Source organism: Manis pentadactyla, chromosome 2 (assembly GCF_030020395.1).
Source record: "Manis pentadactyla isolate mManPen7 chromosome 2, mManPen7.hap1, whole genome shotgun sequence".
Classification (NCBI taxonomy): domain Eukaryota; kingdom Metazoa; phylum Chordata; class Mammalia; order Pholidota; family Manidae; genus Manis; species Manis pentadactyla.
Window position 1 is genome coordinate 198,801,061 of NC_080020.1, and position 26,416 is coordinate 198,827,476.

The window sequence follows — 26,416 nt, forward strand, 5'->3', positions numbered from 1 at the left end:
AGGGTACCTGAAAGAAATAGGATGGTGACACAGAAGAGAAAAGGATACAGAAGGAGCTTGGGTGCCAAAGACAAACATTTTTATCTGCTTCAAGATACAGTGACTCTGCAAAAACACACAGTTGCTCATCAATAGGACACACAATTAATGCTTAAATACCTAAGCACTTTCCCCTACATTTATCTCATTTACTCCTAGCAACTCTGAAACCTAAGGATGACTTGTACTAATCCTTTACATAAACTAGGAAACAAAAATTTGAGGTTAAGTGAATTGTCCAAGACACAAAGCAACAACGTAGAAGAACCGGATCCCCTGCTCCTAGGTGAATTCTGTAGAGGGTTTTGAAGGAAGAAAAGGACCTAAAGTTGAAGAGAGAAGAAAAGGCAGTTTCTGAGAACTGATCCTTAAAGAAGGTCAGATGAGCAATCTGCTACATTTCATTTTTATTACTTCAATGTAAATTATTTAAAATGAAATCTTAGTGTAAAGACCAAGGGTCTTACCAGAAAATTAACAAATAAGTTTATAATTCCTTTCAAGCTTATAGTAACTTTTTCAAAAGGCTGGCTATTCTTCAACTCTTTTTACTTCTTAGCAATTCTAATATCCTGCCCAAAAATCAAAGTCCTGCTCTCCAAATGGAGCACCTTTGTGTGCTACTAATATTTGGGCTAGGACAACAGAGCAATCCGTGTGCATGGCATCAGGGGCTGGACTTCCAGAAGAGACACAGGGTAGGAAAATGAAGTCAGATGCTTTGGCCCAGAGAAATGGGACATACACCTGGACCACAGCAAAACAGGCTGTAAAGAAACCTCAAACCTCAGTTACCACATTAGGCCCACAAGCAAATGCAGGTTATGTTCAGGTCAAAATGCAACCGTCTCTGCTTTTTAAAACTGCAAGGGGAGCGATGTGTCTGGTAGGTCCATCCACTGGGACCAAAGCCAGCCCCAGGCCAGGTAATACATGTTCCCTGCACCTCTCATCCCCGGGGCCACCTAAGAAGGGCCAAGTGTGGGATTCTAGTTCTGTACACTTGAAAGTCAGCAAACCCTGAATTCTGTCACTAACTCATTTCAGGAAAGGAGAGAAGTAGGGCCTGAAATAAGTTTTGCTTGAAAGTCCTCAGTTGGTAATTACTGAACAAAATCTTCTGACAAAAGCACAACTTCACTATCTAATAATAAGCAATAAATATTAATTACAGATCGTCACCATAATAATTATCATTTATTGAGAACTTGCCAGAAGCTGGGAACTTTTACATGTTTCATCTAATATTACAGTAACTCTACAGCATAACTATTATTCCCATTTTACAGATGAAGAGATGGGTACAGATAGGCTAAATAATTTGCTCAATATCATGCAGCCAAAACTGATAAAAGTAGAATTCGGCCCAGGACTGACTGACTGCAAAGCCCACACTAATTTTTTAGATCCACAGATTTGAATAAGCCATTACTCAATGACATGAAGGATGCTACAAAGCTATTCTCAGGCCTACAAGAAATCAACAAAGAAAATTAGCTGGAAATACAGCATGGGAGATTGAAGTTAGCCCTCAGCATAGGTTTCCTGGATAACCAACAGTTCAATATATCATGAGGGATTTTGTTCAACACCTTGCTCCAAGCAAAATTCCTAGAACACAGAAAGTATTCAAAATATATTTGTTGAATGGCTGTCTGGTGAGATGGATGGATAGGTTAGCGAATGAATACATCCATTCTACCCACTGTTCTCTTCCTTTTGATAGTTTATTGTTATGTTTTGTGTGTGTGTGTGTGTGTTTTTAATGAAGTATTTATTTTTTTATTGCATTCCTACTTCACTGGTTTCTTGACTGCCCTCCTAAACCAAAATGCTAAAAACTTTCCAATATTTTTATGCTCTCCTTCCGATTTAGAGGAGCTTCCTTCCCTGACTATTCATATTCCATTTTCTACAAGGCCTGGCTCAAAATCTTACCAAGAATCCTTTGCCAACTCTTAGAACCCACATGAATCCCCCTCATCTGTGAATTCCCACAGCTCTTCAACTTTACTGTTTCATAAGAGGGTGTTAATCTTGAATCCCCACAGGGCTCACTTGAAGAAGATCCATTCCTTCTTTTTTCTAATTATACTGTTTCTCAAAATATGTCCACAAAACACTAGTTCTGTGATGCTAATAATTTTTCACAAATAAAAGCACTGTTTTGGAGAAATACGTGGTTACATACAGAGGTGTACAAATCCTTTTGCTATGGGCCATCTTGAAGTCTCTGATATACTAATGTGCATTTGACTCTGTAGTATTTCCCAACCTCTGTGAGCACAGCAACCTGAAAATATTATAAGACTCCCACTCTTTGAAAGATACTCTGGCAAACAGTAAACTACATGCTCCATCTTGGCTGGCTAATTGATGATTCTCTCAGCTGCCCAAAATGGTTTAGATAATCATCAGTCCAGAAGGTATGGAGTTGGAGTCATAGACCCTGCATTCTAGAAATTCTGCTTGTTTTTTGGCTTTTAGAATATCCTTTAAGTGGCTCACTGATGCAGAGAAAGGGCTCTATTTTTAAAACAAATATATTTTTGTGGGCCTTGAACACTAGGTAAAGAAGTAAGCTATCAAAAACGGCTCTGTGATTTTGATCACAACAATAAAGAAAAAGCTGAAGCTAGCTCTTTGTCAGGGGAGAAAAAACAGCTTCGTGGAGAACAATGAGAATAATATACAGTTAATCTTTAAACAATGCTGGGATTAGAGCTGCTGAACCCCCCCATGCAGTCAAAAATTCATATATACCTTTTGACCGCCCCCAAAACTTAACTACTAATAGCCTACTGTTACAGCCTTACTGATAACAGAAACAATTAGTAAGTATTTTGTATGCTCTATGTATATACTATATTCTTACAATGAAGTAAGCTAGAGAAAATGTTTTTTCCCAAACTGTTTCAAGTCTCCTATAAAATGTTCCAATATATTTATTGAAAAAAATCCATGTATAATTGGACCCAAACAATGTTCAAACCTATGTTGTTCAAGGATCAATTATATGATCAAGTACCAGGCTGAGCACAGTCAGGCCCAAAATGCAGAAAGCCAAGTCAGGATCATTGATCTAGACTACGCTAACTCCTGCTTTCACAGATGTGGGCTCTAAGGTCCAACACCACTGATTGACAGGAGTCACCTGACTCCCCATTCAATAAATTTCCCAGGGAAAGTAAAAAGTACTAGCAATACAGCTCTGAAGAGGTGAGGTCTAGGTGTCCCCAGGATCTGAAAGGCTTGAGCTCTCCGTAACTGTAATTTTATGTACCAGTATATTTACATTATTCCTTGATTAATATTGTGTCTCCTACTAGACTATATGGTCCATGAGAGCAGGGACCAGCTCTGGTACAGTGAATGGCATATAGGTATTCAATAAATATTTGCTAAGTGGGTGAAAGGCTGGCTGGAGAATGAACGCACCACTCTGTCCACTGCTTTGAATCTTTGGTGGGTCCCACCGTCTCTCTTTCTAGCAGCATACCTGATGAGGAGCTTCTGAGAACAGAATCTAAGTCTGATTAAAGAATGCTGCTTGTTCAAGCTTCTACAAGACAAACCCCAAAGCCTTTTATTCAACTAATAGATGAGTGCGTAGGTGAAGTGCACTTCCTGAGTGGCTTGTACTCTGCTTGGTAAGCCACTGCAGGGGATGGGGAGGGCGGCACAGGGGGCACTTGTGCTCACAAGATGGTTACATCTGGCTGGGGAAAGACAACTGACACCAACAGATGCTGTAGCCTGAAAAAAGCAAACAAATCTATTTTAAAAATAAGCAAAATAAAAGCCTATTTTTTTCCTCAATAATTATAGATTTACCCACAATGATTTTTCTAAACCTTTCTTGAACCTGATTATACTTTTAATCCAATTTACCTCTTGGGGTCATTGGCTCAACGAGTTTACTCCTTGCTGGCAAATAAAGGTGACTTCTTACAAGCTTAAAAATTACCTCTCTGAGCTTTCAAGGTGAGGTAGAGGGGACTGGGAGGGGTGGGCCAAGCGAGTCCTCATTTCTGCACTTGGATTTGATAACAGGCTTATGCTTCTCCTCTTCCTCCAGGCATGCTATTACAGAGCTCAATCATATTCCCTCTGGAATTTCCATTCTGTTTAGAGGTCGGTGAGCTACAGTGACAACAGTATGTTCCTGTCCTCTCTGTTCTTCCAGCACAGTACAGACTTTTGGTCCCTTCACATGGTTTCTGCCAGAAAACTAGATTTCAAACAGGTGCAGCTCTGCTGATTAGCATTATAATAGATTGTAATTACTTAACAAGCCCATATATACCCGGAGGAACTTGGAGAGAAATATACTGTTTTGCCAAGTGTAGCTTTTATTTATGTAAAATACTCCAGGCCTGCTCTGGAGTGCTTTTAGTCTAAGTGAAACCTCTGGAAGCTTTGTCTGCATATGCTTTAATGAGCTCAGTTGAGTTCAGGTGTTGGAACTTAAAATTTCATTTTTTGCAGCTGCCAATCACAAAGGGTTCTGTATCTAAAGCCTTTATGAGAATTTATACTTGATATTAAACTCCGCAAAGGGAGGACATGGCCTTTTTCTTCTCCCCCCACTAGAGCTCCTTGCATAGGCCCTAGGCACCCAGAGTGTACGTGATTCCTACTTTTAGAAACCTCAGACTGGACAGAGATGCTTCAGCTTGGTGCAAATTGTCATACAGAAATAATTTAGCATTCTCTCTTAAGAACATCTTCATTTTATAAAATAAAATATTCTTTTCTTCTGCCTTCTCATTTCTTTCAACTGTACAGAAAGTTTGTTTTATGAATTCACTCAACTACTTACCACACTGTCTTTCCAAGTAGATTTCACACTCCTTGGAGGGAGGAATGATACCATACACAACTTATTTAACCAAGCCCCACAATGTCATAGTGCTACACCACAGTAGGTATTAGGGGAGCACACACTTGTTTAATTAAGTTAATTAATTAATTCATTCAATAATGTGCCAGGAACTGGGTACGAAGAATAGAGCAATGAACAAAACCCCCTACACTTATAGAATCTCTGTTCTGGTGTTAGAGCTAGACAATAAAGATACACAAGAAAAAAATATAATATATAAGAGCTAAAGAGCTAAAGAGTAAAAATAAATCAGAAAAGGAGCATATAAAGTATCAAGCAGAAAGGTAAAATTTTTGATAGGACTGTCAGAAAAGGCCTTGCGAGAATGTAACATTTGAGTTAAGACATGAATAGTGTGGGCATCTTGGGAAAGAACATCCTGGAAAGACAGAATAACCAGTACAGAGCAGGAACATGGTGACTACGTTTAAGGGTGTCAAGCGGATCAATATGGCTGGGAAAGGACCAAACAAGGTGAAGAGTACGGGTCAAAGAGGTCATAACAGGAGGCCTGGCCTTGTAGATTATGATAAGGACTTGGGTTTTCACCCTGAGAGACCTAAGGGCAGAGTTACAAGCTCTGATGAAGTGGGGGCTTCAGGGAACCAGTGAGGAGGTTGTTGAAATAACCCAGGGGTGAGACAGCAGGGACTGGGGCCCAAGTGGTATTGGCAGAGGTATGGAAAGATGATCCAATTTGGAATATATGATCAAAGACAATAGAAGTTGCTGATGGTTTGGATATGAGGTGTATGAGAATGAGAGGTATCCAGAATGGCTTCTCACAGTTTTTGGCCTGGGCAACTGGAAGAACAGAGTTGCCATTCCTTAGATGGGGAAGACTATGAGAGGCTTAGACTGGGGAGGAGAAAAACCAGACATGCAGTTTTGGGCACAATTGAGCTTGAGATGCTCTTTAGACAATCAAGTGGCAATGACAAGAAGGTAGTCGTATACATGAGTTCTGAAGCTCAAGCATGGGTATGGGCTGGAATTAGGAATTGAGAATGCATTTAAATCCATGAAAACAGATGAAATTGGCACAGTAAAACCAAAACAGTAGCTCCCAAATGTCCCTATTTCCAACTACTCATATGCTTCAATAAATAATTAACTTTTGAATGCAGGGGCCACAATTCCTAAACAGACTTTCCAAAACAATCTCCTTTCAAGTACTTCTCATATTTTCAAAGAGGCATTTGTTATGTGTAACTTAATTAATCTTATTTTTAGACTATGTGAGACTTTTCATATAAATGCGTTCGCAAATCAAAGAGAAAAGTATCCTTCACTGGACCATATGTTCTGATTTAAGTAAGATTCTAGAGCTATAAATGCATACATACAACTCTACAAATACTAATAAGGTTTTTAGAATGCCCGACCCTTTGCTAAAAACTTTATACAGGTTCCCTTCTTTCTCACAACAACCCTGAGAGATAAGAACTATGTGTTCCTATTTTACAGATGAAGAAACAGGTGCAAAGAGCCTAAGCAACAGCCCCACACACCCAGAGAGCAGCAGAGCCATCCTGTAGCTAGATTCCAAGGACAGGGCCCACCAAGGCACTAGGGAACTGAAGGTCTCAAATATCTGCTAAATCTGCTGCCAGTCAAAAATACAGGGAAAGATGTATGGCCCCATAAGATGACTGGTTAGCCAGAGACGGGTAAGATTCCTCAAGGGAGGAACAACCTAAGACAAGCACAGTCGCAGGGGGGCCATCAGGAGAAAAATTGGGGACCAACAGAGGGGAGGCATAGAACCTCACCCCCTCTATTTTGAGAGAAATCTTCTGCATCTGGGGATGTTTTGTTGCCCTTGTCTAGCTTGGATTAATACTTAGTCTATAGGCACACACCTGATCATCTACATTTGCTGTCTTACAGCACTAAATTGTTTTCTACCTTTATCTTGCATCTACCTACCACTTCAGCATTTTATTTAAAAAAAATAATAATAATAATAAGGGAGAAATGTGGGATTCACATATAAATCAAGTATAAAAATCAAACGAATAATCATATCTGACTTGATTGTTTATAGTTCATGATGCGTGATCAAGACCGAAAGTTTCTGTGATATGACTGCCCTTGCACTGTTCACCATGTAAGAACTTATTCACTATGTAAGAACTTGTTCACCATGTAAGAACTTGTTCGTTATGCTTCAGAAGATTGGAGACTGTTGAGATATAGGCTTGGGGTTGATTAATGACTATGCATTGAGTCCCCTATACAGAATTTTATTGTTGTTAACAACGATTTGATCAATAAGTATGAGAGATGCCCTCTCAAAAAAAATAAATAAATAAAAAATTAAAAATAAAAAAAATTAAAAAATACAGGGAAAGAGGAACAGGACAGACAGACAAGGGCTGACTGCCCGTTAGGCCCGGGTCCCTTTACCTTCAGGGCCTCGATGCCAAGCAGCTACCCATGACAGCACTGGGGCAAGAACTAACCCTTAGGGTAGTTGTTAAATAACCACTTACGTACCCAGGGGAGCAATACTGAATTAGATGGTAAGTATTACAGGAGTCAGTGGGGAGTAGACTGAGGCTGGGAAACCTCAGCTGCTGGAGGACAATTTCAAAGTGCAGGTGCCCACAAAGGGGGCATCGACCATTCCAGTTCTTCCACACTCTTGTTTCAGACCCTTTTCCACATCAGTCCATTTCAAAGATTAAGGTTTTCAGAGATTTCTCTAAGATATCCCTACAAAAGTCCTGAAGACACAGATATGTCCTTAGGCAGTATATACCAAGGCACACTCAGGCCACCAACGGTTTGAAACTCAGCAGGGGTGAATTTAACAACACAGGTCCTCAGACTCCACCAGCACAACGGCATCTGAACTGCTAGGGGCCTTGCCTTGACCTGTGCCTGCAAGAATCTCCCCAAGGGCTTCTGGGGCCAACGGGGATTCCCAGCCCCAGAGTCTGACCTCTCCAAAAGAGGTATAAGCCTATTTTGCAGGTCAGCAGGGTGGGATAATTTTGAGAAGCCCTATCAACAGGCTATTTTGAAAGATGAAACAAACATTAGTGTCCCATTCCTTGACAAATGAGACTGAAAAGAAACATTTTGAAAACTATAAAAACTGGGCTTCTTTAGGTCCTATATAATAATCACCTCTGTAAGTAAACTTCTCTGGGGCCAGTGCCATGGTAGTTTTAGGGGACATATGATAATGTTAACTATACCAGTTAGACATTCACTGGTCCCTCGCTAAGGGACAGGCACAATCTAGGCACTTTCCACGTATTTACTCCTTTCATCCATAGAAACCCCATTTTATTATAGGTAGGCACTTCTACTACCAACCACTTTTTACAGAGGAAGAAACAGAAACACACTGTAAATAGCTCACTAAAGGTCACAAGAGTGATTGGTGCTAGAGGTGCAATTCAAACCCATGCAGCCTGGCTTCAGAGCCTGACCTTAAAGGCTCAGCTCAACCACCTCTCAAAAAACGGCTTTTTGTCATAACCATTGTATTATGAGTTCCTCTTCTACAGGATGAAGCGAGGGAGTGACACAAACCAAAGATATCTCCAGAGGCAGGGCGAGTACAAGAGGGAACACCTGTGCTTAGTGTACAGCCTAGTGAGGGCACAACAGAGCAAACTCTGGAGTGTGACAGGCCAGCCAGCTAGAATGTGTGGGCTTCATCTCCCCTCCTTACCATTCCCTGTGCTCCCCCACAATCCGTCCCAGATGCAAAAGCAGCTCCATCCAGCATTCATGCAGCCTCTGTTTCTAACATGAATCCCACTACTTCTAGATCACACATTTATGCTTATAAATCCTGCTTTCGGGAGTATAAAGGTCTACTATAAACTTTCAGGGCATCTCTATGTACAAAATTCTGATACACAAATTATCTGGAGCCCTTCCCCTGCCTGCAATTGCTATTCTAGACCAGTGTTTCTCAAAGCATGGTCTGCTCAAAATCTAGAGAATAGCTTGTTAAAAATGAAGATTCCTAACTGTTGTCCTGAACTATTGAGTAAAATACTCTGAAGCTGGTGCAAGAAGACCTATATTTTTAACATCCTCCTCAAGGGCTTCATATGCCCATTAAAGTCCGAGTAGCATTATTATCTGGTTATTGGAAAACAAGCTAGAGCAACAGTGTTTAATGGAATTCTGCTTTAAGCACAAGTGAAATCTTCCCATCTCCCTGTAATGAGCTTTCTCTAAAGCAAGCCCCTTTGTCACCACAACTGATAATGCCTCTCGTTATCTAGAGAATAATTACCTCAGCCTGGCTTTTAAACATTGCAGAACTCAAGTTTTCTAAGCTTTCTCCTACTCCACGGTTTCCAAAGTGTGGCTCCCAATTCACTAATGATTTTAAGAGGCACCTGAGATAGATTTCTTTTCTTTCTATGTTAGAGGTGGAGAGTTTATTTAAATGTGAATGAAGAAAAATTGTAACTCCAATATCCAAACCTGTAATTTCATGAATACTTAAGTGGGGCTTAAATGACAAATAAGAGATTCAATATTTACAGATTATTAAGAAAACAGTAACACAGGTGGTACTCAGATAAAAGTCTTAAATTTGGGAAACTTTATCTTGGTTGATCCTTTCCAACAGGTACTGTTTCACACTCAGTTTGTGCCTCCTTCCAGGAACCCTCCAGACTCTTCGGGCTCTCCCAACACATTCCCTTTTTGAGCTCCTTTAACATACTTCTGGTACCACTCATTAAGAATCTAATTGCTACTTAAATGTCTATTAGTCTCTAAATTAGTGTCATTTCTCTAGTGAAATGGAAGCTCCCTGAGAGTATTCCATGGTCTCTTTTACCTCTGCATTACCTAGAGTGCTAAATTTCCCTGGTTGGATCTGAGCACAAAACAGGAATTGGTGAATGCATGTGAATTCATCATGGAGTTGAATGAAATGTTCCGCAGCAGTGAGAGAAGCAGGTGTTTCATGCCCTCCACATCTGCTTACTTCAGACCAGATCTCTGAGCCACACTGAGAAAGGGATGTATATCTTTATCAGTGCCAGGTACAAATCACGGAGGCTGGAGCCAGGGAATCTCTCCCAAAGGTGTGATTCTGTGGGTGTCCCCTGGATGACAGAAATGGGAAAGGTGACCTTAGTCAGCCCAGGAGCAACTTGTCTGTTTCCAAGGAACAGTCACCTCTGCTGATGCATCCCCACCCTCAGTCTGGAGGAACCAGAGTGGCTACAGAACCCTCCAGTGAAAACAAAGCTAGATGAGCAAACAGAACCAGCTCTACTACCTGATTCATCCTGTGACTTTGTGCTTTCCATATCTTAAGATTTTTAATCTGTACAATACACTTACTATAAGGCAAAAGAGATAACAATTTTAAAAGCACTTTAAACTATCATGTACAGTAAGAATGTTAGGGACATAGCACATGAATCTGCAGGGAGAACAGACTGGGAGGCCAGGGTGCTCAGCTCTCCACCAGGCAACAGGAGGTATGGGCTCTACTTGCAACACTCCCTTTGTTTGTCATGTGACCTTGGGTCCCCACTTATGGACTCATGTCCTTGTCTGTAAAACTTATCTGCACTACATGATCTGGTCTAGGGTCAAGTCCAATGTGAATTTGAGAACCTTAGGGAATGATAACCAAGCAAGACTGCACACTCCACTGGACGTGCTCCAAAGTGGGGACAGTGCCCTGGTCCACCCAGGGTTTGGGTGGGCCCCAGCAAAACATCACCAAAGACACTCAGACACCTCTACCTCCAACCAAGACCTGTTCTGTGGGTAAAGCAGACCTGCTAGTCATCACGCCTGCACCCTGCCTCACCCTCTAACACAGCCAAAGGCCCCATCTCCTCACTACCATAGTTGGGGCTTTTTCTTCCTTTTAATGTTCTAAACCAGCAACAACTTCAAAAGCACAGGTTTCAGTGTTAAGGTTTAGCTCTGAAGTCAGTTACCCTTCAGCTCCGCCTCAGACTCACGCTGCTTTTATGAGTAAAAGGACGAAAGGCCATGTGTGGAAAGGAAATAAGTGGGAACACTGGTGGTGGGAGGGAGGCAGAGGTAAGGGGCATTGGCAAAGTGGGATGGGGTGGAATGCGAGCGTGTTCGTTGGGATTTCAAAAAGATTTGCCTGCTTCCCAAAGTGTAAGCCACAAATCTCCTAGGGTTGCACTTGGTGTGGTTTGTGGGAGCTTCCCTGTAAGCCTTGTAACCATGGTTTCAGGCGGCCTACATCACATAAAGAGAACAGGCTTTTCCTTATTTTCCCCTAAAACTCCATCTCCTAGGAAAACATACAAAGTGATATGCCAAGGTGATTCATATGCAACCTATGACCCTAGGATAACCATGAAGCTGTTTTTAGTAATGAAAAGGTGATTCCTCTATACCTTTCCATGAGGACCAGATCTCTCTCTTTTGTGTAGACCAAGTAACTTGAAAACATGTACATCCAAAACCACATCTGCACTCGTGGGAACATGTAGGAAATTTGAAAAGAGAAACCCATTTCCTAATTTAACACCTTCCCTCTAAAAATTGCTAAAGCAAGGTTGTTTCTCCCTGTTTGTCTGGGTGCTAAGGTTGAGTGCATATGGTTAGCATACATGCACAAGGCCTATTTCCAAGTCCATAATATTTTGACAATGTAACCAATTAACTCAATCTCAGAAACAGTATCTCATTGCACAGTATCTTGAAAATCAAAACAGAGACACAATATAACTCTGAGGATTCAGAGCACTGACTTCCAGTTACAAGCAAAACCCTTTTTAAAATACAGTGCTCATTCTAGACGGATGGGCAATGGATTGGGCAAAACAGGCTCGGCTTATGTTTCTGGGACCCTGGAGGGGACATTCTAGAGGAGAACACATTTTTCTCCCTGTATGTCAGAAGATGAGCTAACCACCATGCAACAGAGTAGAAACAAGCTAGCTTCCTGCCGGAGGGAAAAATAAAGCAGCTCCTCACTCAGCTACGCAAGACAAAGCCAGGACGTGCCAGAAGCCCTCAGTCTAGGGCTCCACGTGCCTCTCCAAGGACGGAGGAACCCACCCACACACAGTCACACGCAGCAAGCCCACCACGCGCCTGCAGAAGGCGCCGGGTTCTCTGCCAGCCTTTAGCACCCGCGCGGCTCAGGGCTCTTGCAGCTCTGCCAGCTTTAGCATCGCTGTCTGGAGTGGGCAAAGGGCCTTACCCTCTTTCCCAGTCTCATCTTCCATGCCCCAATACTGACTTCTCCCTAGCTACGAAATGGAGTGTGCTTCCCCAAGATAACTAAGACTTATACACACGCACACACAACCCAGATGGCAGTAAGTGCCCGCGCCCACTCCTGGTGCCAAGGCCGCGGGTCTTGCCCCAGGGACCCCACAGCCAGGCTCCTGGACGGGGAGGTGCCGACTCACCCAGTCCTCAAAGTGGCGGCTCCCATTCTGCAGCAGCTCCTCAAACTGAATGGTGCAGTTGGCCACGAAGTCGTCGTAGCCAATGGGGGCATCGTGGAATACGGCCAGCTCGATCTTGCGCCCATTGCACACATCGGTGACGAACTCGTCGTGCCAGGCCGGGCTGTTGGTCTTCTGCTTGGTGGCCGTTTGACCGATGCGCGAGTCATCCACATTGAGGGCGATGTAGGGGTCGAGAAGGAAAGTCTGCGGCCGGGGTCCCACCGCATGGCGCAGCGACCAGGCTGTGGGCTTCAAGCTCACGGCCTCGCAGATTTTGATCTTAAGAAGGCCATTGAAAACTACCATGGTCGGGGCGGGGAGTGGGGGCCGGGGTCACTCCGTCCGCCCCGAGGGCAGGAATGAAGAGCACGGCCCGGCACTCGGGGCTACGGGGACTCTTGGGTCCCCTCTCGCCCCACCCCACACTCCCTACACCTTGAAGCGTTGCGTCCTGGAGCAGACGATTCTCAGCGAGTGCATGTATTTCCTCGCCGGGTTCCTAACGGAAAACAGGGAGGGGGGGAGAGCCGGGGGATGTCCGTGTTTGGAGCAAGTCTCTCCCCCCCTACCACCAGCAACACCTCTAGAAGAGGAGACGAGCTGTCGGCTCCGCTGCAAGCCGCGGGGGTTGTCTCCCCGCCTTGCTGGCTTTCCCGGTCCGGGCTGCGGGGAAGCGGGCGCCGCGCCCGGCGCTTACCTACCTTTCCGAAACATAATCCCCGGGAAAATTTCTACTCCGGGAGGGGGAGAAGGAGGGGGCTGGGGGACGGGGCGGGGATGAGAACTGGGGGCGCAGATTTCAACCCGGATCCTCTTCGCACACTCGGCGCCTGCCTCTGACCGCGCTGGGCGGGGAATGGACCGTGGGATGTTCAGTCTATCCGGAGGGATGCATGTCGAGAGGAAATGGTCCTCTTCGGAGCCAAATTTTTAAAAATCCACAAGCCACACGGCCAGCCTGACCGCCTCCTCTTGGAAGAAGCAGCGCCGCGTCGCAGTCGGTGATCGGGGGACGCCAGGAGCCCGGAATCTCACACCCGCGCGGGCTCAGGAGTCGGGGTGGCCGCCGCTCGGGCTCGGGGCGCAGGCCGGCACCGGGCGGTGTGCAGCGCGGCGGCGGGGCCGGGACTGCGACTCGGCGCGGCCCCACCTCCCGGGCGCCGGCGCCCGCCCGCCGCGCTCCCCGCGTCCCCGCTCTCGGCAGCCGCCTGCTCGCCGCGCGCCTGCCCGCTCTCCCCCGCGGTCTCTTCTCCCTCCGTCGGTGTGCGAGCGAGTCTCCCTCCCTCTAATGCAGGAAATGCGCAAAAGACGTCAGTGTGTGTGTGTGTGTGTGTGTGTGTGTGTGTGTGTGTGTGTGTGTATGTGTGTGTGTATGTGTGTGTGTGTGTGTGTGTGTGTGTGTGTGTGTGTGTGTGTGTGCACGCGCGCGCGCGCTCCAGTGTTTGGGGAAATAGAAAGTTTTGCCTGTTGGGGGAGCAATACGGGAAAAGTGAGCCGAGGAGAGGACGACGGAGAGCGGGCGAGTCTGCCCGGGTCGCGGCGGCGGGCGGAGAGCCGAGCGGGGACCCAGTGCCGGACCCCGGGAAGTGGCGGCGTTGGGGGCGGGGGTGCGAGTGCCGCTGGCTGTCGATACCTAGTCTTTGGTCTCCACGGGGAGACGCGCGGGCCGTGCATCTCTCCAGGGATCTGCCAGCCCAGTCTTTTGGCGCCAGGGGTGGGGTAATGGCTGGGGTCGCACAGCCGGAGAACACTCAGGACCCTCCTCCAGCCCCACCCCCACTCGGGCCGAGGCGGGCGAGAGCTGCCCGCGAAGTATTGGCCCATCTGTCTGTCCCGAGACGCTCTGCTCCACGGTGTGGGGGAGGGGGGAAAAGGAGGGGCGCGCGAGGCTCAGGGTGAGTTCTTCAATATTTATTCTCTTCCGTTTCTTTGGCGGCATTCTCCGCTTTGGGGTCCGTCCTGGACTTCTCAGGCCGCGAGAACTTGTTGACAAGTGAAAGCTCAGTAGAACACCGGCTCGGATTGTGTGTTTGTATATTGCAAAGAGAGTTCATATTTACTCTGGACCCTGTCTGTGCCCTTTGAGGGGACACAGCTGTGATCAGCGCGCTGACAGCTGCCGCCAGAGCTGCGGGAAAACGGGGCGCGTCCTCCGGGGGGCGAGTGGCTGTGTCCGTGCTAATTTCCTCCGTAACCTTTAAACTCTCTGGAAGCCGCGGCAGCTGATCACGTGAGGAGAGCCCTGGACTGCTGGGGAAGAATTTCCTCCGCGGGGAGCGGGTGACGGAGGAGGCAGCCGGGCTAGGGACTGCCCCGCGCCGGGGGACGCGAACCTGGGCGGGCGGGGCCGCGAGTGCGGAGGCCGGGGGCGCGGCCCTACGCAGAGGAGAGGTCAGCTCCGCCACCTGCGAGCGCGGGGCTCTGTAAATGGAAAACGAAACCCTCGGCCCTCACCCGTGTGCCAAGCCAAGTCAGGGGGTGTTGTAGGAATCGTGTTGAGCTGAGTGTTTATGTGGCGGGTTTGGCTAGTGTAGACCAAAATTTAAAACCCACCTATCACTTTTTCACAGTGGAAAGTTTATCGTTGCCTTAAATGGCTCACAGGCTTAAGGCTTAAAAGTGAGAAAGGAGGCAGTCGCCCTGCAACAACAGGACACCAGGTGCAGCACACAGGTCACAGAAATGATCAGAAAAATCTCAGAGTGATTGTGACAGATCTTCCTACTAAGTCGCTGCTCTCCCAGAGCCTACCAGTAATTTCTCGTAGCCTGCCCTGCTGACTGGGGCAGCTGGGTTGAGAGAGTGCTAAAATGCAGTCTTAGGGACAGTTGAGATTGTTCACAAGTAAAAACTAGGATGTCAAAGTTATGCCTTACACAATCACTCCTACCAGCTAGAGGTATATTTTACAATCTGCCAGTTAGACAAAGCACAAGTGGTACATTTCACTGGTTTAAATTTTCTTTGATCATCAGAACTGTTTCCTCCTTGCTTCTTACTTCCACCATTATGTTCTTATTAAACTTTTTTCTCCTTCAAGGGGCATGTGATGGAAGGCAATTGCAAACAGGGCTTGATCTCCGGAAAACACATTTTGGAAGCAGTGACCCCTCTACAGCGAGATGAGATAATTGACAGAAAGGCAAAATTTAAGGGATGCCAATCAACTCAGTAATCCCAGTAATAGTATCTTAATGTAATATTTTTAAAAATCAAAATTGAATATCCAGGATGAACATAATATCCAAATTTTAAATAATTTCAAACATTGCATTAAATATTTTTTATTTTGCTGAATATGTTGGCACCCTTGAAATTTTGTACTCGAGATAGTGCTTCATTTGCTTCACCATAGCCCCAGCTTTGCCGGGAATTTTAGAAAGGTGAGGAGGATTGCATGACGCTAGGCATTCTTGACTATTTCAGATCTCTTATCTACTTTTTCTCTGGATAAGATTACCATGCAAACAGAGAAGTACATTAATGGAATTGGAAAACATTAGCCTAAATCCCTCCTTTTCAGTGTGTTAAACAGGAAATAGGTTCAGAATTAAGGACAGAATGAACTTGAACTTTTTGCATGATATATTCTTCCCCCCTCCCCAGGGAAGACCCACAAATACATTAAATAGGATCTATTGCCATCTCAGTGACTAAGCATTCTTAAAACCAATAACCTACAAACTCCCAACACTATTTCCTTGTGACCTGGGTAAGGTTGCAGGAAGGCAGTGACTACCTCTTGGCTGCCTGTTTGTCACACCACTGTAATAATCAGACTGCAGTTCTCAGATGCAGCCCACATCTGTGTGACCTCTCCTTTTGATTACAAGTCTTTCTGGGGAGCACAGTGGGAATAAAAGAACTGGCCAAACAAACTGTTGTTTCATATTGGATGAAAATTTTAAAATAAAAATTTTTAATAAGGAAGAATGCATGTACTCTACATACAAACATTGCTAATTGCCTGCCCTTATTACATCCTTTTTTCTTAATGAATTTCTCACCTTCCGACTCTCAAATTTGGTTGAATGAAAATATGTATTCTCCAGGGGCATCATGGAGATGCCAGATGTGAGCTGGTTTAGGGGGAAGCCCTTAAATTTACTTTAGCTGGGGAGTGGCAGGGAGGGAGTTATCTAAAATAACTCTTTGCTCCAGATTTCATTGTGAAAGGAAAAACAAGCCCTTGTAAGGGGGACAATTTAGAATGTAAAATGCCAATCAATAATTATTGCCACTTCATTCTTCTCTTGCCCCCTGCATTAAGTCCTGAAAGACAGGCCAGTGACTGGAATAGGCATTGAGTAAACACCCTTTGGATTCCAACTACAGCCTAGTTATTTTGTGATCTTTGGGAAAAGAAAGAGGAAAGAACAAAAAATATAAGAATTAAGCAAAGACAGTCAAGATAGTTCCCCTCTCCCTTTAAAATTAAGTCTCAGAGAAAAATCACTGATAGAGCAAGAGTTCCCAGGGCAGTATGTTAAGTGCTACAGTAAATGTAGAGGTGCACCAACCTCTCAGATGGCAGAGAGGAAGGAGCAACCCTTTGCCTGGGGTTGCCAGGGAAGGCACCACCAGCAGGTCCAGCTTTCCCATAGGAGTTGCTCCAGAGGCAAAGAGGAAAGGGAAAAACATTGGAGGCAAAGAGAACAGAATATGCAGAGCACAGGTAGGTAAGAGCATGGATATTTGGGTTGAGTAAGTGACCAGGTGTACGTGGCATGTGGCAGGCAGTAAAAGGTGGTAAGGTAGGTTGGTCTGGATGATTAAGGCCTTGTGAAGCCTGCAGATAAGTCTGAAGCTTTTCTTTGGGAGACATGAATAGTTCTCAAATGGGAAAGCAACACAGTCAGAGTTAATATTTTAAAAAAGCATGTGGGGAGGGATATTTTTCTCTTCCGTAGTTTCCCCCCCCCCCAAAAGACTCACCCCAAAACAGGATATTAGAGAGAGAGAAGATCCAGGCCTGAAGACTATTTATTCTCTGATCAAAAATGAAACAATCTATAGATATTGTTTAGATCAACTAAAGGAAGCAGGGAGGGGGTGTCACCAGAACCCTAGCTTAGCATGTTAATATTCATGTCCTTGCTATGATAGTTGCTGCCATTTGTAGAATGTTAATGGTTCCTGCAAAGGTCAGCTTGGTCAGGTCTGCCATACATTCCACACATGCTCCGTGGAACAGAACCCAACCACCTGGGCTATGTGATGGAATATGCAGCAGCACAATGACACAAAACCTTCCAGAGATCTGGTGGCCCTGTCCTGCCTAGCCCCAACCTGACTTCCAGCCTCGCTTCCTACCCCATCCTAGTCCCACCCATGTCTGGCTTGCCATGTCTTCTTATTTTGGCCCTATCTCTGTTCTTACCTCTGTTGCAGTGACCCAGAGACCAAGCTTCACTTACACCCTGCAAGGAGATGGAGGGATCAGAGGTAAACCCATAGAACTTAAAGGTGGATGCGGACAAGAGATGGCCTGGTGGAAGTGAAATAAGCCAGGCAGAAAAAGACAAATGCCAAGTGATTTCATATGTACGTGGAATCAAACAAAACAAAACAAATGAACAAAATGGAAACAGACTCACAGACACTGAGAAGTGACTAGTGGTTACCATGGAGGAGGGGCTGGGTTGGGTGGGTGAAATAGGTGAAGGGGCTAAAAAGGCACAAAATCTCAATCATATAAGGATTAGTCATGGGGATGAAAGTACAAGATAGAAAATATATTCAATAGTTCTGTAACATCTATGTTGACAAATAATAACTACATTACTTGGGGTGAGCACAATGTGGATAACTGGTGAATCATTATGTTGCATACTTGAAACCAATATAATATTACATACCAAATATTATATCCACTATACTTGAATTAGAAGAAAAAGAGAGAGAGAGATGACCTGGTGCCCCTCCTTCCTCAGTTCCCTTGACCCTGAGCCCCACTCTATCAGGCATCATATGGAAAATCACATCACATATGTTCTTTGGCTCTGATGCTGGGTTGCATCTTGGGGCTTTTCAATACATAAATCAATCCATGGATCTTTACTAAGTACCTGCTATGTTCAGAACACTGGGGCAGGTGCTCTACGGAGGACAAATAGATATATGGATGATTCCTACTCCAGTGGAGAAAAAAGGAAGATCAATGCAGTCATTTACCTGGCAGTATTGAATGCCATGTCATCTGGAGCACTGGGGAAACCAAGATGATGACACACAATGACCCTTTCTTTATCAAAATGGACCAGGTCATGCTGCTAAAATAGACAGTCCCCAAATCCCAAGGTCTTAAAATAACGAAGGTTCCCTCTCACACTGCTCTAAGTCCATAGGGGATTGGCTGCTCTAAATCCACAGGGGATTGGCTGGGAGCTCTGTGTCAACAGCATCCTCACTCTTGCATCCAGGTGGACAGAAACATAGCTGGGCACAGGCAGAGAGCAAAAGAACCTCTAGAGGGTCTTACTCAAGCAATGAAATAGTCCACTGGAAGTGCTAAATGTCACTTCAGTTCACTAGGTAGAACCACAAGGGGCTGGGAAGTTCTATCCATAGGGTTAAGGAGCCTAGAATACTTGGTGAATGGTAGTGAAGAATGCCATACACCCTTTCCCCAAATATCTGGTATAGAAACATAACTCAAGGTAGTATATAGTAAGTGACAGATAAATGGCACAGTCTGAAAATGCTGTAGAAATTAGAGGTAGCAAGGATCCCAGGCAGAGAGGAACTGTTTGACCCCCGATGACCCTGTGCCACTGCACACAGAAAGAAAACTTAGGGTGATGTGGAGAAGCCTGCCTAGTATCATAACCAGCAGCCACCTAAACCCGTTTCCCTTTCTCCAGCACAACTACTCTGACAAGAACTGCAGGTCCTTCTAGCAACTTCAGAACAAAGTCAGCCCTAAGGGTGCATTTGGACACAACAGAACTAAGACTAGTTGTTTTACTCTGCAGGATTTGAGAGATTGCCTGGTCTGTATTCTTTAATATGATTAAATTCCTTTATTAAATGAGGAAACTGAGACCTATAGAAGTTAATTGCCTTGCCACAAAAGGAAAAAAAAATAAATGAAAGCACAAATTAGAGGTCTAAAACCAATTCTTACACTTCTTCGTTTAAGTCTACTGTCTTTCTGCACTATCCTGCTGGAACCAATGCAGTGCCATTTAATGATAATAACTCCAGTTTAAGTCCTTGGAAACAAAATTTCTATAAATCCAAGACCCAGGTTTATTTTGATTTATTGGTTCCAAAGTTAGCTGGCCTTGGCACAGTACAATATTATTGGCTTCGAATAATTCTCAGGGACTCTGATAGAGTTCTTCCATAAGTTGTTTTGGTGACACATGTCTTTAAAACAAAAGAACTTTATTGTTGTTCAACTTCTCTCTTTTTGCATCTTCTCTCCTTACACCAATTAGATGTATTTTCAGCATATGGTTTTATGATACCTGTACCAAGGATAACAGCTGTTTCTACGGGTTCCCTGTGGACATTTTATTAGCCCAACGACTGATCTGACTGTGCAGAGTAGGTTATATATCTCTAAAACATTCTGGATATTTGGTTAATCTGTTTCTACTTCCAATTTACCTTTCAGGATCAAAGAGTTGGGGCTCCACAGCAAGGAATATTGCCTTTCATTAGGGATGACAATCACTTAGGTATAACAAATGTACAGATAGAACTGGTTAAACTCTCAGGCTCAGTTGCAACCAATAATGTGAGCAGGGAGGCAAATCCTTCTCTCCCTTAAGGCCCAGATCCTCCACGGCCCCGACCTTATTTCCCTTGCTGAAGCTATGTATCTCCTCTCTTAACTCTCCTCCAGCTTCGTCCGCATTTCCCCTATTGCCCCTACCTCTGCCTGCATTGCCGTCTACTTACTGGCACCTGTCTTGATTATGCCACGTCTCTGAAAGGTCTTTCAGTTTGGAGACACAGTATGACTCAACTCAACACTTACTCTCCAGTATTTTGAACATAGTAGGTACAATTTGGTGTTCGACAAATACTTGTCACGAGAATGGCACTTTGAAGTAAGAAGAGTGTCACAAACTTTGTTAGTCTCTCCCTTCTTTGCCCAGATGAGCGCCTAGGCGATGGTTGGCTTGCTGCACTCCACTGCAACCGGGAACTGTGGTGATGGTCACCGGGCGGCTGGGCGGCGCCGCGGCTGCACCTTCCAGCCCGGGGACCCCGCGCCCGGCTCCACGAGCCGACAGCGCCCTCTGGCGGACGTGCGCGCGCCCAGCCGAGTTACTCCCGCGGCCCCGCTGCCTCCTTTTCCATCGCCTCCTGCGGGCTCTGGCTGGGAGAGCTGGGAGCATTAGGATTACCTAACCAGCTGCGGGGGTAAGTCAAGAACCGACCACATGGCATGGGACCATTGGCTTTATCCATATGCCCGTGAACAGGGACAAATGCAGTCAGGAGCACTTGCCATTATGGAAAAAATATGCTGTCTTAAAAACAATGTTTTAAACAACCAGGCTTCTCAAAGTGAGGAATTCTGTTTCTGTGACTGCATTAAGCAAGAGGCCATCCATTTGCCAGTTAAATCCACTCTGGTTTAGGAAAAACAGAGATGGAGTCCAGATTTTGGGGAAACTAGAACTCGAAGGTAAAGGAATGTTAAGGGCCTTCAGGTGGGCCACAGGGACCCACCCTACCTTTTTCTTGATTGAAGTCTGCAGGTCAGTTCCTGGGGCTGAGGTGAGAGTTGTGAGAAATGGCCAAGGAACCCCATTGGAGAAGCCACCTCCAGAATGGAAAGTATTGGGAGAGGGAGAGGTTGGGGCCACCTCAGAGGCTGCTCCTTTCATTACAGCAGATAACTTGGTTTCCTTTTCTGAAAAAACATGGAAGCCATCAGCTAGGAACTCACTTGACTTTTGCACCTAACCCAACATTTAGGAAGGAAGAAAGGACAAGTGGAATTCCTCCATCCCACCAGGTGTCACGGAAGCAGATCCCTCCAGCTCAGGCCCCCACGTGTGTGCTGAAGCCATGACCCACACCTACTTCTCAGGGACTTTGCTGCTGGTCACCCCCTGGCTCCCCTCCTTCAGCCTCTCCATCTCTGTCATTCGTTCCCATCAGTAAGTCTCACGAGTCTTTAAAAAATATTTTACCCCCTTCCTCACTTCACATTTCTCTCCAGCTCCCTCTCAAACCTCTCCTCCTCTCTCCCTAAATTTCTTAAGAGTCAGAGATCCTCATTTTATCTATTTTCTTACTATCCACTCCCTCCTCAGCCCACTCCATGAGGCTCACTGAGACATCTTTCGTGGAGGGTATCAGTCGTATCCACCCTGTCAAGCCCGTCTGGAGGCTCTGCCTTACCTGACCACTTTCTTGGCAGCATGTGGTCCTCCCTCCTTGGAAGGCTCTTACCCTGGTTGCCATGATACCAGAGCTCTCCAAAATGTTCTTCCTGCCTCCTTCACTTCTCCTTTTCAGTTTCTTTTGTTCTCCTCTTTCTCTGCCCATCTCTTAAGTGCACCATTATTTTATGGTTACATTGCAGAATGCCAAGACAGTAATGCAGAAGTTGTCCTGATGACATTGTCAGGTGAGTGACCAGAGGTGGTATACATTTTGAAGGAAGGAGAGATCATTCTGGTGATCTTTTAGATGGGTAAGGGAAACCCCCACAGAGGAAGAGAGATGGAAATTGGGCATGGATGTGGGGGTAGGGTATCAGAGGCAGAGAGAAGAGAAACGGCATTCCTGCTGGAGGAACTTCTCACTAAACGCACAGAGGGAAGAAAATAAGATTTCCTCCAATGACTATTAAGCATCTCTTTTCTAGGCATAGCATAAAATGGAAAAGAAAGATGTGAGTCCCTAGTTTAAATTTTAGTTAACATTCCCATGAAATGACTAAATAGCTAAATAAGGTAGCATTTGGTAGAAGTATAGGTTGTAAAAAAAAGGAAGAGATCAGTATGTGCTTTCTGGAGGTAACAAGTCTTATGGGCTATACTGTTCTGTATGAATTAGGGGAGGCTAACTGCTCTAACAGATAAGCCCCCAAATGTGTAAAAGCTCAAACACAATAGATGTTTATTTCTTGTTTACCTTAGAGCATTGAGTGAGTGAATAAATCAAAGGGCTAGCTCTGCCCTTCCCAGGATTCCACAATCACTCTGGGAGTTGTTGCTAATGGAACCATCCAAAAAGAGAAAAGATATTGGAGGATGGTGGAGCATGGGAGGTGTTAATGGACCAGGATGCTGTCATCTCATTGGCTATGATTTAGTCACATGGCCACAAGGAAGGCTGGGAAACAGTCTAATTGAATGCCAGGAAGAAGAGGGGAACATGGCTTTTTGTTGAGAGGGCAGTGTCTCCCTGCTTTCTTGGTTCTTTCCCGCTTTACTGAAGATTAGGATGCTCCATTTGGGTTAAACCTCGGTGCAAATTTGATCTTGTCTCCAGTTCCTCATTCTTTCCCCATATTATGTATTTGAAAGAGCTACAAGGACTTATGTTATGAAGAGACCCAGGTACAGGTGGAGACCAAGACAGGGTGATGAAGCAGGAGAAAAAGAGGGATGTGCTGAGCATCACTGCTAAAGAAGGAAGATTCTCTTCCAACCCATCCGTTCCTGCCCATTAAAATGCCAAGTTGCCCTCCTCTTTAATGCACATGGTGGCATGGTGGGAGACACTGCCTGTTGTTTCCTGGGGTCATAGTTCATTCTCAACCCACAAGTGAACATTGTCAAGGTCATCCCTCCAGGTGACCTTAGAGATCTTGATACTGCATTGCAGAATGGGGTGAAAGTGTGGGTGAAAGTGTGGGTGATAAGTGAGTCACCAGGCAGACTTCAGATGTAATATGGGTTTATACTTTGAACTTTTGAGGGAGCTTTTATATCAATCCCTCCTTTATTATTCCTTTCTCAACTACAAGTCCAGAGCAAGTATCATTATTCCCATTTTACAGAGGGGGTAACTGACCCTCAAAGAAGGTAAGGGACTCAAGTACATGCGGGATTAGAGCCTAGAGTAGAACCTGATTCCCTGTATGGGGCTTCCTCCCCATGACCAACCTTACCCACCTTATCTGTGAGTGATCAAGGCACCAAGGGGTGGTATCTTATAATTTCCCTGGAAACTGAGCCTCCAAGGAGGCCTCATTGCCCTGCAAGGCAAAGGCTGCTGCTCCAGCTTGGGGGCTGCATGGAGACCCTGGCTCAGACTTGCAGGCCACCGCAGCCCCTCTCAGCTACTGAGCTGGCCTGGGAAGTGTGGGGCGTGAAAGGAGGAGCGCTTGCCGGGGTGCTCCCCATCAGGGTTTGGTAGGCACGGTGCTGCATGGAGGGCAACCAGAGGTATTCAGAACCTTACCTTACACACAGGAAATCAGAGATATTAGGGGGACTTTTCCTGGGGACACTGCCTTCACCCACTCTAGGTTAGGGTAGATGTCTTCTCAAGTTCTTGTCTCACTGAAGGACTTGCTTTTAAAAGCCAGTCTTTTTCCACTTCTCTCTCCTCCTTTCTCCTGTCTTTTCTTTCTCTAAACCTGTTGCACCTCAGGTTAACTTCTGACAAAGGGAGCCTTTCTGCATCATTTTATTCTTGCAAATGTAAGTATAAGCTAACCAGGAGAGCCAGGCCAGGCACAGCTGTTGCAGGCCTGTATTCTTGGAGTGCAGGAACCAAGCATGGAAGTTGTCTTGTGGGACCTGAGATTTCCTAGGGAGCTTGCAGAAAAGGCAAAGCCCTGCCTGGGACAAGATATGGTAACCTAGGGCTGTGCACTTTGGGAGGGGCCCTGGTACCTTAGAATGTAGTGAAGAAAGAGGAAAGGATGCTCCCCTCTTCACTCCCTGAAAATCATAGCAGCTCTTTTCTCTCACCTGGGTCCTGCATCCTGTTATTTCCTCTGAAAGGACCCCCCTGCTCCACCCTGTGGGGCGCAGCTTACACAGCATTTCTTCCAATAGATTCCCCTCCCACCTTGCCCCTGATCAGCCCTGAGTACATGTTTTTGTCAGTGGTGGTCTATATGGTGTTTCCCCCAAGGCAGTATTACAGCAAAGCTAATATAGCTTGCACTTTAGGACACCTCCCTTGCTCCTTCCAAAGCTCTGTTGCTAATTTTGTATTTCTAATTTGTATTCTTTTTCCTAAAGAGGGCTTTTCAAGTTGTTTAAGCTTCAGGCCATGTGAAACTGGGGTCTACCTGTGACCTTTCCCAAAACTCTGCAAACTCCCTGACTCGGACTGAGTGACAGATTCCCTGGGCTATTCCTAGATCTAGAGCACAGGCTGGGCTCTCAATAAACATTTCTGAAGTGAAAGGAAGAAAAGCTCCTTGGCTAGTGTTTAGCAGATCAGTGGTTCTCAGTAAGAATGCTCAGCACTGTCACTTGAACAATCTGGAAGGGCTGGCGTGAAATGCCTGTCACTTCAGTATAATGCAGTGTGGGATACAATCCATCTTGGAAGCTCAGGGATTTCATTCTAGGATCTTGGGCAAATTAACTGCCTATCAGGAAGCCCTGGTTTATTCAAACATATTAAGAGGTTTGTAACAACTGCCTTATAGAATAACAATGGTTATATATTACAGATAAGTCAGTACCTGGCATTGAGTAGTTCTCAGGAAATTCCTTTATATACTCACTCCCTAAGGAATATTTCATTTTTAATCCTTTTTATCTCTAGCACTATAGCTTCCCAAGGCTACCCTTGTAGACTTTTCACCAGGTGGCTCCTGGATAATGGGGCTTTGGTGTAAAGGGTCCAGACAAAGGAATTTGTCCTGGGTCCAGCACTCCACGAAAAATGGCCCTGAGACCAGGTCTGGGGTACTCTCCTATATATGGCTCCTTCCTTCAATAAGAGAGAGGACTGTAGGAAAAATCCAAGAAACTTGAATAAAAATATAAATAATAAGGGAACAAATCATGTGGCCAACCAGCTTCCCTTTGCATCAGTAGTTGAGCTTTCCTGCCTTTAATTCCAACTAGAACCCTAATTTATGTATAACCCCCACAGTAGCTATAAAGCACTAATTATTTATTGTTGCCTGACAGGGAAGGAACTGAGACTGAAATGGCTCTGAGCCACATGCAAGAGGCAGACCCAGAACTGCAGGCCAAGTCCATGCTCTTGCCACCCTGGGCATGGCCTCCTGTCCCCCTGTTCCCCTTCAGCACAGGACTGACACACACTGCTCAGTTAGTTCAAGTTCCCACTCTGACTCCCTCACTCATGGGAACGAGTGCATGTGCCGGTGCAAGGACTGACCTCACCAACGCGACATGTGTCATTTTTTTCTAACTACAATTGAGAACTGGTAAATGTTTCTCACGTTTTCCTGTGGTGACATCCACACATTCTGTGTTTGCATATGCTAGAGCTTGAAAATTCAACAGCCGAGGGGGCAGGGCATGCAGGGTGCAGGGTGGAATGGGAGGGGCATTTTACAATTTATTACAAGTTCCACTGTTCATTTATTCATATAGTAATAGCAGTAGTAACAATAACAGTAACAATAATAATAGCTAATAACTTTATTGATTGAGTACTATGTGCCAGGCATTAACTTTTGACAACTCATTATCACCAAAACAACCCAGGGAAATAAATATTGCCATGTCTCTCAACTAACACATATTTTTAAAAATCACATTTTAACATCTTATAATTCCTGATAAGAAAGTATTATGTCATACTATAAGTAATTGTTGGTCATATTTTTTTTTAACCTCTTAGTAGTACATAAAATTAGAGTGCGTTACAGATGAAGCAACTGAGGTAGGGAAAAGCTAAGCAATGTGCCCAGGGTCTCACCACTAGAAGGTAGCACAGCCTGGACTCCGACACAAGTGGAGTAGGTCCACAGCCTGTCTGTTCATTTATTTGTTTTGCAATCTTGGGCATCCTGCAAATGTCTCCCCTAATAGCCATAGGTCTGTCCATCAAGAGGCAGGCTTATGCTGACTGAACACTCTGTAAACTAGGATATGTGGTTTTTTTTTCATTCATATTGATTTTATTTTAACTT

General features: G+C 45.0%; 1 protein-coding gene and 1 long non-coding RNA gene across 3 annotated transcripts in view; one reads left to right on the forward strand and one right to left on the reverse strand.

Annotated features, from left to right (window-relative positions):
* Positions 1–13,727, reverse strand: part of PRKCE (protein kinase C epsilon) — a 497,134-nt gene extending 483,407 nt beyond the window's left edge. Inside the window, exon 1 of one of the 2 annotated variants that reach the window (XM_036925881.2) lies at positions 12,325–13,725. In XM_036925881.2, the coding sequence (XP_036781776.1) occupies positions 12,325–12,672 (348 nt within the window). In that variant the 5' untranslated portion in view covers positions 12,673–13,725. Of the gene's footprint in view, positions 1–12,324 lie in introns of both variants that reach the window. The other variant, XM_036925882.2, reaches the window with a different exon arrangement.
* A 5,042-nt stretch (positions 13,728–18,769) lies between these two features.
* On the forward strand, positions 18,770–25,296 carry LOC118932505 (uncharacterized). The gene is made up of 4 exons (XR_005032809.2): positions 18,770–21,162; positions 21,308–21,488; positions 21,917–21,961; positions 22,866–25,296. It is a non-coding gene; the product is annotated as an uncharacterized LOC118932505 (long non-coding RNA).
* The last annotated feature ends 1,120 nt before the right edge of the window (positions 25,297–26,416 follow it).